Here is a 14,354-nt window from a genome sequence, read left to right on the forward strand (position 1 = left end):
AGGCATCCTAACTCTAGTCACCTAGCTCAAACAATACGCAAGAAACACCTACAGACTGTAAAGTTTATAAGAAAGCAAAGCAGAACCCCAACATACTTAATGAGTGAAGAGAGTAGTCCTGAAGATTCAACCAGTAATAAACAGTTGTATTACCTTTTTGATAAATACTTTAGGAAAGAATTATGGAGAATAGTTAAGGATCTCAAAAAAGTATTAGAATGGACAACCAGTAAATTACCAAGAGTACATGAAAGCAGAAATGAGAAAACTACAAACAAAAGTGACAGTACAGGAAAACTTGGTAAACAAAATAAAAGCTTAGAGGAAGGTTTTACCAACAGAATAACAGCTGCTGAGGACAAACTTAGTGAACTGCAAGATGAACTTAAGAAGGGCCAGAGTGGCTGCACTAACCTAGGACAGACCTTGGTTCAATCCCCAGATGTCCCAAATGGTCTCCCAAGCCAGAAGCGATTTCTGAGAGCATTGCCAGGAGTAACCCCTGAGCATCACCAGATGTGGCCCAAAAACCACACATACACACACACAAAGATGAGCTTAAGAAAATCTCTATATAACAGCAAAAGGTAGAAAATTAAATTATAATAAATTAAAGAGAACCTAAGGCTACTAACTAAAAGAGATCCAAATAAAAATATTCCAAGACATATTCTAATGAGAGTGACTAGAAACAGCAAGATCACAAAACAAAATTATACACAAAGGCACATCCTTAATATTTACACAGATTTACCCAAAGAAAAGGTCTTGGCCTCAATGCTGGTGCAATATAGTGAAAATATACTCAGTGATATTAACATCTCCCCAAGAATACTTTACCCCCTCAGAATCTTTCAGGATTGAAGGAATAATACACAAACACGCAGATAAACAAATCAGGAACTCCACGGACTCAAAATCATCTTTACAAGAACTCAAGGTGCTATGTTAAGATAAAACAAATCCTACAAACATATCAAGTTCCTCCAAAAATAATGGCAAAAAATATGAGAATAATCTTTCTCAATGTCAATGACCTAAATATACCAATTAAGAGACAGAGTGGCCAGATGGAATAGATGATTAAACCCAACATTCTGATGCCTTCAAGAAACACATTTTAATAATCAGAGTAAACAGACTCAAGGTCAAAGGTTTCAAGACAATTTTTCAAGCAAACACATCTTCCCAAAAAAATACTTCAATGTTCTAGGAAAAAAATATTTGTAGATGTTTATTCTCACCTACTCCCGAGTTTTCCTACAATATTACTGACCAAAAAACAAACAAACAAAAAAAAACAAAAACAAGCAAACAAAAAAAAACCCAACACTATATTTTAAATATTTGTAACATGGAGGTTTTATTTTTTCTTTTGGAGGGGGTTTGTATCTTTCGGGTTTACTCCTGGCTCTGCATTCAGGAATTACTACTGGCAATGCTCTGGTGGATATATGGGATGTTAAAGTTTAAATATGGTTTAACTGCATGCAAGGCAAAGGACTTAGCCACTTTACTGTCTAGCGTGCTCCCAAGGAGTTTTGATAAATATGTCTTTGTAAAATAAGTATGTCTCTGTGATAACCATGGAAAAGCTAATGAAGATTTCTATCACTTCTTGTTAGAATCATATTTTATGTAAATGATTTGAATACCTAAAACCTACTCTCAGCAAATATTTGGTATACAAGACATTATTATTAAGATGTCTAGAATTAATAACTAAAATACATTACATTTGGCAACCACCAACTTATCCCACATCCTCATACTCCAGTCTCTGGAAAACTTTTCCAGCCTCTTTCTCAGAGTTTCACTGCTTTTAGAGTCTACATGTAGATGATATTTGGGCTTGGATGATTCTCAAAAAGATGTAGATCTCCTAGGTTCCCCCAGTAATATCAATAGGAGTTGTGGGGAGACAGGGAGGTAATAGCTGCAAGAAATAATGCCTTTACTCTCTTGCTTTATACACTGCCATCTCCCTGGTCTATGGTCTACCTCTACAGGAAGGAATTTTAAGAGGACAAATATCAAAGTAAAATAATTTTTTTTCTTTTCTATAATATATGAAGAAGGGAGATAGAGGAGACAGTGAAAAGAGAAATAGAGAGAAGAGAGAGTAGAAGAGAGAAGGGTGGAAAGAGAGAGAATAAATAAAACCTTCATAGAGGGAAGCCCCCTAATGTCAGTGGGTTATTGTTACCTTGGCTTGCACACATAAATGTTAATCCGGGTATTATCACAAGGATGAAACTGTCACTTTTTATGGGCCTCTTAAGTTATTATCAAAATATTTTGATTCTCTGGGTGATGCCTCAGTTCTGCATTTCCAAAGAGAATGTGGCCTTTATGCCTTTGATCTCCTTCAGGGCTGGGAACAGGATAATTTCCCTAGCACTTCAAACAAACTCATTGTCAGGAATATTCATCTTCCTATGCTAAGGATTTATTTCACTTAACATACTGTTCTCCAAATCCATCTCCACTTCAACAAATGGCAGTTACTTTTCTAAGGCTAAAAAAAAATACCACATCATATGCATAGGCTACATTTTTTCATCTGAATAATGACACAAAAGTTGTTTCCATGTCTAGTTTATCATAATTGATGCTGAATGAACATGAAACATATCTTCTTCAATATACAGCTATTATGCAAAACAACCTAGAAAATCCTCAAGATGCAGATGGCAAATGAATTTCCTCTTGAATCCAGAACTAGATGGACATAAACCTGGGTCTTTTTGGTTTGCTAAGTACAATACAGCCTAGGAATCACTGTGTGGCAGTAGAGTGCGTACTGTGGAGCAAACACTGCACCTGATTCTTTGGTGGGGAGCCCGGCAAGATTCCCTAGAAGAGGTGACAGCCAAATGGAAGTTAGCAAGAAGTACTTGTCATGTAGCAAGTTAAAAAGAAAAAGTAGAGAAAGAACATGTAAATGTCGGGAATTAAGAGAGAACAAGATCTGCTTTGGAGAAAGGGAATAATAGCACTGTCTAGATGCTACTCAGAATCTAGGATAAGAAAGAAAATTAAAGTGATAAGGAAGGCACAGCTGCTCAGAGAACAGTGATTATTTTGAAGGGGAGACATCAGAGAACAGTTTGATCACTTTTATTATTGTTCATTAGCTAAAATACAGCATGATGTTTGAATATACATGTTAACCCAGTTAGAAAAGCTGGAGAAAGTCTCGAGGAAGCAATGGGAGAAATGGGAGTGAGAAAGGAATTAGGGGAGCAGCCATGGAAGAAGAAAGACCACAGTTAAAGTCCTCCGAAGCACACTTCTTCATGTCTACTCTAAATGCTTTGAGTCTTTGGCATATGCTATCTTCTCATTCTCTCTTAATCTCTCATCTTGATCACTTTCACCATCAGCCTCATCATGATTGAACTCAAATTGGGGAGAACAGAGAATCAAGGTTCAATACCACTTTTAGCCTTTCTAAGACACACACAAATTCTGTAATAAGTGCAAGTACCCCTTACAAATATTTTGTGCTCTCTCTGAATTACTCAGATAAAACTTCTCTCTAAGCATCCTGGCTCACTGGCTTTATTCTGGGGAAAGTCACATTCCCTTGCAGCAAACACATCTCTATTTAAATAATAAAAGTTCCAATTAATAAAATTGAGGGGATCAATTGGTCTAACACTGATATGGCCAACACATTTAGTTGAGTCATTTCAGCATAGGAAAACGTTCAATAAATTGTAAGTACCATGTTTATTTAACACTTTTTAAAAAATACATAGTTCACCCAGAGTCCCTAAAGAAGGCAGCCAGAGTGTAGCATTATCTCTTCTAGTAAATACTTGGAATTGTGTTTCAAAAATAAAATATATAGTTTGAATGAACTACCCAAAAAGGAAATGGCAGAGATGTTCATGAAACTCATGCCCTCTATAACTTATTCTTGTTTACCTTGCACTGAGCTAGATCATCTTGCCCCCCCCCCCTTATAGAAATTGAAGGATGTGGTTTTTGCAGGGCCTTCCTAAATTTTTTTCTTCTACAATTCACTTTTCAGGCTTTTAAAATAAATTTGCCTGTACCTTATTGGGCTGTTGGCAGCATCAGGGTCTTTGGCATGGACTCTTCCAACCACAGTGCCAGGAGCAGCATTTTCTTGGACTTCATGAATATAACTTGGGGCCAAGAACATGGGAGGCTCATCTGCATCTTCAACTGAGATCTTGACGGTGACAGTGTCCTTGAAAGGTCCGTTGCTGATGAACTTCGGGTCAATGTGCACGTTGGCTGCCTCAACCTTCAAGCTGTATGCTCTTTTGCTTTCAAAGTCTACAGGCTGGCAAGAAGGAAGAGAAGATTGACAAAAAAATTCCTTGAAAGAAAATTTAAAGTGAAAGATCTGATGGTTTAATAAATCAGAGTGAATAGTTTCCTCTCAAAAAAATCATTGTCTATTTAATATCCAAATGCCTGATCCATTTGGTCAGAAAATCAGACAAATCAATTTCTGTCTAGATGCTAAAATGGATGTTAAAATGGGTGATTCAAAGAGCATGGCAGATGCAGAGGGTCACAATACTAACCTAACTCTGCTTAACAACACAGTCTGAATCAGTCACTAAAATTAATTAAAGGAATTAAAACACCCAAGAATGAGGCCAGAGGGATAGAATGGAGGTAGGGTGTTTGCCCTGCATGCAGAAGGACAGTGATTGGAATCCTGGCATCCCATATTATCCCCAAAGCATGCCAGGAGTGATTTCTGAGTGTAGAGACAGGAGTAACCCCTGAGCACTGCTGGGTGTGATCCAAACCAAAAACCAAAAACACCCCAAAAATAAATATTGTTCCTTCTACAAAGTACTAAGAATGTTTGTAATAAGAAAATACCTATTTAATTGCCCAAAGCAAAGATATTGTTATCGACTGCTCCACAACACATAATGCTTTGAATCCTGTTTTTAATTCAATTTTTAATTAATTAAATTTAGTTTCAATTTTATTTTATTTGGAGGCCTTTCAAGCAGTAGTCAGTAGGTCCAGGGACCCTAGTAGCTATTCTCTGCCCACCTGGCCAGTGGTTCAATAGAAAGATACCATGCTTCGACCTAAAGTGCTGATGTGCTGCTTGTGTGATGTTTATGGTTCTACAAGGCTCCTCTATGCCTGTAGTACAATGTGGTACTGGAATCAAAACTGGGCCCATCTACCCTAATCTCTGCAGTGCCTCTCAGCCCTATTTGTCTTATGTTTAAAGTTTCTGAAAATCTGGAACCCCTCTGAGTCATTAATATGGTAGCATCAGTTGGACTATGGGTAATTTTGGAGGGTGGGTTTATTTAATGACATTAATTTCCTGCTTGTTACAATAGATCCTTTTCCAGTGACTTAGAAAGACAAAGAAAACATCTTGGGATTGTGTAAATTCATTGTATCTGTTATGCTTCCCAACTTCCCTTTTCAGAAACAGTGATGCAACTTGCTAACTAGAATGCAAATACATCACTTAATGACTGGCATTCTCATTCAAGTTACCTGCTGTTTATGGCAATGAGCAAGACAATGATAATAATGATGTTTCCTAATAAAACAATGCAGATATTTTTTAAAGTATACACTAGGGCAAAGTATTCATAAACTATGAGCTTTGCATGGGTATATAAAAAAAGAAGAATCTCTGACTGGCTATAGTTATAAGGAAATGAATGGCAGAAACTCTACTTTTTAAGAGGAGCTGGTTTAGTTATCCATCAGCAAAGAGTGAAAAATAAATCTGTGGCAGAGAAACAAGTTCTCATTCTTGAAAAACAACTTTCTAATTAGCACTGTGGATGATGCTGAACTGAACTACCAAATGTTTGGAATTGGGTCTTTTAAGGCAAGCATCGAGCATCTGCTTGCCGTGTGGTTGTCATCTGACTGGCAAACACTTACTCTGAATGGGCATATAATTATAGGTTTTGGTTCTAACCTAATTTCACCAAAGTTTAATGTAAGTATGACTCCAATTTCAGGAAGGTTAATCACCTTCAATCTCTTTGACAATTTTTTTTATCATCTTCCCTCCCCATCTCCCAAGAGTTAGGGAGCACTTCCTTTTCCTGAAGCTAAATCTGCTTCCAGCTGCTCCCTCATTCTGGGAATCAGCAGTCCCTCTTTCCTTTTGCTGCAATGCTGAGCAGCAGAAAGAAATGGTATTTATAGACTAGTGGTCTGACATGACTGCAATTCCTCAAACATCTCTACAATTATTAGACAGAATAAGGAATGGTTATACAATAGCTCTGAGACCAGTCAAGGAGGACTTTTTTTATTATTATTATTCAGGTGAGTCTATTGATGATTGGAAAGCAAAAATATTTTAAAGATTCAGAGCCAGGTCTCTGCTGGAAATTCCTTTTAATCCTAAAACTAGGTAAGTCATACGGCAATTTGGTATTTTTCACAGCTCACACATATTTCCAGATCTTTGCAAACATATTAGCGTGAAATGCTTTTCCTAGTTTCAGATTTATAGTCATAAAGTGATCAGCTCAAATCTCACTCAAGTTCTCCACTCTTCCATGCTTATGTATGGGATTCTTTAAGGCTCCTTCCATAACTCCTTCTTTACCTCTCATGCTAGTTGAGAGGCATCCCATCAATGGACTTAATGATTATAGATATTTGTTGATCATCATTCTGAAAGCTCAGAATAGCTGTCATACCTAGTGATCATGAGCAAAATAATCATGATCATTTTGACTGAATGGAGCTCAGTGCTGATGAATGGGAGCATTAAAGCATGTACCTTCAATTGACTCCCTTCCTCCTTCAAAAAAAGATGTTAAAATAGTTTCCCAGGAGAGCATTTATATCCATGTTATAAGTAGTTGAAATAAAGCTAAATGAGGCAACACACCACATAAACCATAAAAATATCAATACCCTCTAGTTTGTTAATCCCACCTCTGAAAACTCACCCTCAGGGATTAATTCAACAAAAAACAGAAACAAACAATATTCAAATATGCATAATGTTTCTTAGATACAATACAGGGTTATATCTAATCAGGGGGAACATTCACCCCAAACAACAAATCCAACTGTGAGATTTTATTAAGAAAATAATGATCCATCCATAGGATGGGATGTGAGATAGTCATTAAAAATGATTATGTATATTGTATAACAGCATGTAAAGTGTTATGGTGTGGCATTAAGTTAACAAATCAGATCATCCTATGATTGTGTTAATTGTTTATATATCCACAACTATACACATGTGGACAAGGAATATAAAAAAATAATAAGACTTCACACTAGTTTTATTAAAATAGCAATATTCCACTTGTGTTCTAATGCTGCTCTCATGGGTGCTTTAAAAAGAGTTTATTTGGTTGAAAACCAAGCACTCGGAAACTGATGAATCAATCTCTCTCCACATAGAGGGCTCTTTCTTGGTTCATGGTGTTGAAATTCACTGGCTATATCTCTCCCAGGTCTATCAAGCCTATTCCCCCCAAGTCTCATCTTTATATTACCTTTGTTGTTTGATTTTTGCTTTTTTTTTTTTTTTCAGTTTTTGAGCCACACCTGGTGACGCTCAGGGGTTATTCCTGGCAATTCTCTCAGAAATCACTTCTAGCTTGGGGGAGAATATGGGGTGCTGGGGATCAAGTCCAGGTCCATCCGAGGTCAACCGTGTGCAAGGCAAAGACCCTACCACTTCGCCACTGCTGGCCCCATATTACCCTTGTTTTCTTAAGCTGATTACAGAGGAAATTATTTCAATATACTGAAAAATTGTTCTCTCTCATAATAACCATAATATTTTTGTCTGATGCTAAAGTTCATACTCAAGAATCATGTATTGTTTCCTTAACTGTTCACCTAATAAATGACTTTACTTCCTAATTGTTTATCAAATTCTTCATGCACACCACTTCTATCTTCTGTTCTTTGTCATTTTCCTTTTGAAATTTTCAACTGCTTTCATAAGTTTCAAAATAAAACTTTTTCTGACCTTTCTAAGATGCAAGTCACTCATGAGCTCTTTTGTCCTTATCTATTGGAAAATTCCTATTCATCTAAGAAGATTCCAATCAAGTACTACCCTATGTAAGATGTCATTCTTGTCCATTCTCAGAGGTGTCTTGATTAGTTGATTTGGATTTACATTCCCTGGCAATATCAAAGTACTTTTATTTTTAAAATCTTGTGTCATAAGGTAGGCTGTGTCCTTCTGACACAGTATATAGAATGATCAGGGATGCTACTAGTATGCATGGGACACCCCCTTATCACCACCAATTGCCCTTCCTAAAGTACTACTATTAGTAATAGCAGTGCTGAGGTTGAAAATAACGTCCATTTAATGCCTCTTCACTAAACTTTCTTGCTATATTGAGAGCTTACAGTCACCAGGATTTAGATGTTCCACCTCTCTCTCATCAAAAACATGCCTAACAAATAATACCTCAATTGATTTTGGTGGAAAATCGGTGAGTCAACTAAAATTAATGATAATATTATATTAATTTTTTTTGTAAATATTTTGCTTATAAACTAAAATGTGTTATACCTGATGGTGCTCATGATTGTTTCCAACAGTACTTACAGGCCATATTATACTGGGAATTGAACCTGAGTACCCCCACACACACATGCTTTGTATATGCTCAGTTCTTTTTTTTTTTTTTTTTTTAATCTGGTCTACTCAAGAATATTTTTAAAAGATTTATTTCCATGAGAAAAAAATTTATTTCCATTTCTGTAGTATTAAATAACATAAAGGGATTTTAAAATAATTCATTAATTTACTCTGTTGTTACTCCTCAATATATGTCTAGGTGAGAATTTAGAACTTCATGCTATAGGATCTTTCATAATTGTTTTTACATATTATTTTGTTGTGAATGCAAACATCAATGCTGTATAGAAGATTATTCCTTTGCTTAGTATCAACACACCAAACTGGGGAAGAATGTGCAAACTAATCATATGCAGAGAGCTCATTTACAATGTGTGAGTTCCATGTGGTGATTTAAATATTTCAGGATTTTAGAGACACAGTGTGTGTTTATGCCCTGAATACACTAAAAACAGGTGACAACCTTAGCATAACCAACTACCCAATTATTGGAACAGCAAAACATGGGAGGCAGGAATTGCTGATGTCAGTGCTCATGTGTTAGTGTCAAGCAAGAGGGACAGTAATATTAATTAATGAGGTAAGCTGACAGCTCTGGCTACATGTAATTCATACACATTCTTTTCTAGAGGAGAAATCAGTTGATATAATTACTACATCTTTTTGTGCCTTATTTTTTGTTTTGTTTTTTGGCCATATCCGGAGTTGTTTAGGGATCCTATAAGGTTCTGAGACCCAAGCCAGGGTCAATCATGTGCCAGACTGATGTACTATTGATTTAACCTCAATCTTACTTTGTTGGCATCTTTGGATTCTATAACAATTGTTCATTTCTAAGTGCCCAAAGTTTACCCCAATTTATATCCTTTTATAATAGGGTCTCCCCTTCCTTCTGCTTATTCTTTGTCCCAGTATATTTCCCCGAGCCAACAACAATGTTTTCAAATGCTGTAAAAAGTCAGCAACTGGAGAACTCTCCTGCTCCCTTGTACTGAAAGATTTCTTTAAGTCTTTTTTCACCCCACTCTGGCCTTTATTCTAGCTCCTGGCTTCTTTATTGATTCTTCAAATTAATTTTTTTTATCAGTTTTACAGTCTAATCTTTTCTATCACACCCAGAAACTTAATATTCTTGCTAGAAAACCAAGCTAAGATGTGAATGCTTGATTAAAACCAGAGTAATCTTATCATCCAATTCAGATTTAATGTTCCATACACTTTGATGATAAAGAAGTGTTGGTTTTTCAAGTGGTAAAACCTTCTCTTTGTTCTTTTCATTTAAAAAAAAACATAATTTATAAAATAATTTCTTAACCAGAAGCTGAGTCGTTTTGTTTGGTTGTTTGTTTTTGGGCCACACCTGGTGACGCTCAGGGGATACTCTTGGCTATGTGCTCAGAAAATCGCTCTTGGCTTGAAGACCATATTGGATGTCAGGGTTCAAGCCCAGGTCTGTCCTGGGTCAGCAGTGTGCAAGGCAAATGCTCTACTGCTGCGCTATTGCTCTGGCTCCTAAAATTAAGTCTTATCTGGCTTTTCTTTATAGAAAAAAATACAGGGTAGAATATTCTATGCCCTGTATAGAATATAGGGTAATCAGATATACCAAGCTGTAAGTTGTTCTAAAACCCTAGGTTTGGTGCTAGAGAGATATATAGGGGCAAAGGCATTTGCCTTGCATGTGGCTGACTGAGGTTTGATTCCTGGCACCCCTTAGAATCCCCCAATCCCCACCAGAAATGATTCCTGAGCATCATCGATGTCCTACACCCCCAAATAATATTCTAGGTTTGAATTCACATCTATAAATCGCTTGTTACTTACAGAGACAAGTCATTTCATCTGTTTAGTGCCAACCTCTGCATATGTTTGCCTATACTTTAACCATAACTTAGATATATTTAATCTATCTGAGCCTAATATCCTTATATATTGTGGCATTATGGGCTGGAGAGATGGAACAAAGTTAAGGTATTGACCTTAAATGAGGTCAATTCTACTTTAAATCCCAAGCACCATATATAGTTTCCTAAAACCATCTGTCCTGACCACAGAGCCAGAAACAGCTCCTGGGCATTGTAGAGTATAGGCCTAATTCTCACCCAAACTAGTACTATTGCACTATTGTCCACAGGCATAATGTTATCTATTTTGTGTAGTTTTATATGTGTGAAAATAAAGGAATGGCATTGAAAGGCTCATGTCAATGTGTAGCCTGAATTAGAATTTTAAATAAAATCAGAAATAAATAACTTAGTTGTGAATTAATTCCAATACAGCCTTTTTAACTATAGTCTAGCTGACATGGAGGAAAGTTCAGTATTGTCAAGTTCAATTTTAAAAGGCAGTCATGTACAGATTTGGTTAATGTTTCACAAAGATTCCAGTATAAAGTGGACTTTTGGGTGACTAAAATATGAAAATTCCTTGAGTCTGAATAAATATTTTTAATTTGGCTATGCCTACAGAGGGAGTTTCATATATCCTCAAGGCAGATTTCTGCTAGCCCTGATCTATCAAAGTTGTCTTTTCCTCCAGGAGAAAAAAAGAACCTAGTTAAATAAGAACTATCAATGTCAGGCCAGCATCATTAGCCCTTTTTTTTAATTCCTCCCAGTAATAAAATTATGTTTGAGTTCTGAGTTCAAGGCTTAATAGCAAAGCTAGGTCCAACACCAGAGGTTCATATTATTGTTTCTTCACCCATTTCTGCTTGCAGTTGTTTTGGTAAAGCAACTGCCACCATTGGTAGGTCTGATTTCTAACTAGAACTCACCTTTTTCAACTTCAATACACCCTCCTGGGTTTCATAATCTGTTGTGATTTCAAACAATTCCATGCCATCTCCATCAACTATATTGTATGAGACTAAGCCATTTTCTCCAATGTCTGGGTCTTTTGCCTTTACTCTTCCTACTTCCTCCCCAGGGACAGCTGCTTCTGACACAGACATCTGGTATACGCCTGGAAGAAGAAGATATCTATTTTTATTTTTCCTTTTATTTGGCAGCTGTATGACTTGAGATTTCATTGTAACCCAATACATTTCTCAAAGGATTTGAAATAAAACTTTGTAATGATTGGAAAGATGAACAAATGAATGGATGGGAAGGGGATCCCACATGGACTTCTTGCCAAAGAAATGTGTTCTACAAATGATGATGAAACAATATCAGGGCCCAGGAGTGTATGGTCAGGTCACCCCACATATGTGAGAAAAGAAAAATGTTCTTAGTTATATTCACCATCAAAAATGATTATCTTTATATAAACAATTTGTTAAAACATTTCAGGATGGTTCATAAATTAATTACAAGGCTTATAAATGGGACTATCAGATGAAGAGAAAAACAAAGGAAATGAGAAACTTAAAAGGATTTAGGTTCTCAATCATTCTAGTTCTGTAATTGTTTGAAAATCAAATGAAAAATTTAACCTATAGATGTCCTTGCACATATTTATACACACATTTCTTATATATTTAATTCTCTTTTTACTTCATATACTTCATGCCAAGCACTATCTTATCGAAAACATTGCCCTTAGCATAATTCTACCATTTATACCTATTTAGTATTTATTGTATAACCAATTAATACCCCATAGATTTCTGTTTCTTAGAGAATCAATTTAAATAAAACCACCAAGATTTTTCCCTTAGTAGGGTATAATAAGGTAAAAGAAGTACATGCATTTTTCTTTATGTCCAGATAGAAAGGAGATACAGAACTGAGGGAAAGGGAAGAGAGAAGGTAATAAGACAGTTGAGACAGTGCATGAGCATGTGGAAATAAATGAGTATGGGTGAATGTGATGTGGTATATACATAAAAATACATAGAGTGTGGAACTGTGTGGTAAGAACAGCATGAGCGTGTATCTAAATATATGAGATATATTGGCGTAGGAGCAATAGTGTGTGCTTATATGTATGTGTATAGATGTTTATTTGTGTTAGATAGGTGTGGGTAGGAAGGACAGAGAAAGAAAAGCAGTGGCATCTACAAGTATGGCTAGAGGATATATTCTTCAGGAAAGTGCATCCTAATGCCCCTGAAAAAACTGATCAAGAGATCACATGACTATGTGGGGATAAAAATTGTGGCAGCAGAAAATGGCCAATTCCCTGAGATAAAAAACTGGTGAATATATTCAGAAAAGTGGCAAGAGAATACTAGAAAGCAAGGGTGCAACCCTTTGTGAAATAATAAGGGACCCAACTGGGCAACAAAAGAGAGTCATAAAAGATGAAAAAGACTTTAGGCTTCAGCTCATTTTTGGAGCAGGCCATAAAAAAGGTTTTTAGTAATTAACTAATATATTACTAATTGGGATTGAAAATGATTTTGGGAGGAGCCACACCTAGAATTCTTAGGGCTTGCTTCTGTCTCTGTGCTTAGGGTGACTCCTGACCAGGCTCAAGTAACCATATAAAATTCCAGGGAATGAAATTAGATTAGTTGCATGCAAAGCAAGCACCCTATTCACTGTACTAACTCTTTAACCCCTGTTATTATTTACATTTTCACATGCCAAAACTTTGATCACTTCTCCTGCTATATTTTTAGATACCATCATTTACATTACTGTGCTTTATAGGACCTAGTCTCAGTTGTACTATTCAGTCGTACAACTCTGTTGTACTACAACAATTCTGGTTGAACTAGAGGTTATGCAGTGCCTAGTATTGTACTCAGATAGTTGTTATATACTGGCATCTGCTCTACCAATTTAACTATCACAACAATCTGCATTTTCACAGGATAATAACACTATCTATCACTGAGTGTTACTTAAGCTTTAACCAATTTTAGCTTTTTATCAATTCCAGTACTTTATTCATTTATTTTTGGTTTGGGGGGGCACGCCTAGCCCATTCTCCAAGGTTACTTTTGTCTCTGCACTCAAAACTTTTTTCTAGCAAACTCTGGGTACTATATGGAAAGTCAGGAATCGAATCCAGTTTGTTCTTGTGCAAAGCAAATACCCTCCCTACTATGCTATTACTATGGCTTCCTCCAGTATATTATTAATGGGAACTTATAGTATTTAACTAGGAATGCTTTCAGTTTGGACCCAGGGTCAAATGAATTATACCATGCTTTCTATATCAAGGACAGTGAGAAGTTGTAATCAGATATGTATCCCTTTACATGATAATTTTGGGCAAAACCCTGCTCTATTACTTGTTTTCTCCAAGTTTCAAATCAGGGCTATAGAGTTGTGTATGAGCAAAGCATTAATAGTTCTAGCTAAGAATTCAACTTGCCTTTTACTATTTTCCATATGAGACAATTTTGTAGTGTGAACAATGGAGCATGCAGTATTTTAGCATTACAGGAGCCTTAAGCAGATTTGGAGCTGTAGAGCATGTGTCTGAAGAGGAACCTTTCTTTTGGAACCTGCTAAAAATTAGTTGTGGCTTCAGTCCTCTATCTGAATGTCTCCCTGGCATAGACTCCTTTGAATGACATTGGCACCCCTTTCTAGAGCCATATTTGTTTGCCTTCTTTGATCCCTGAAGAGCAAAGTATCATCTGGAAATAAACTTGCAAGATGGACTAGTTATATTTATAACTTAAAAAAGACATGGGTATATGCAAGAAGTGCCATTAGGATCATTAAAGATCATATTTTATATTATGTCTATAATCTAATATAATCTATATGTCTAAGTAAACAAATTTGTTCAAACCTGACATTGCTACATTCTATTATTAACATATGGCTCCTTTCATAAA

At 36.2% G+C, this 14,354-nt stretch overlaps 1 protein-coding gene across 1 annotated transcript in view; it reads right to left on the reverse strand.

Annotated features, from left to right (window-relative positions):
* CDH11 (cadherin 11) overlaps positions 1–14,354 on the reverse strand; it is a 130,028-nt gene that overhangs the window by 28,751 nt on the left and 86,923 nt on the right. The window contains exons 7-8 of the mRNA XM_049786353.1: positions 11,391–11,578; positions 4,065–4,318 (exon numbers count right to left, since the gene is read on the reverse strand). Coding sequence (XP_049642310.1) covers positions 4,065–4,318; positions 11,391–11,578 — 442 coding nt within the window. The remainder of the gene's footprint in view (positions 1–4,064; positions 4,319–11,390; positions 11,579–14,354) is intronic.

This window comes from Suncus etruscus, chromosome 14, assembly GCF_024139225.1.
Source record: "Suncus etruscus isolate mSunEtr1 chromosome 14, mSunEtr1.pri.cur, whole genome shotgun sequence".
NCBI classification, from domain to species: domain Eukaryota; kingdom Metazoa; phylum Chordata; class Mammalia; order Eulipotyphla; family Soricidae; genus Suncus; species Suncus etruscus.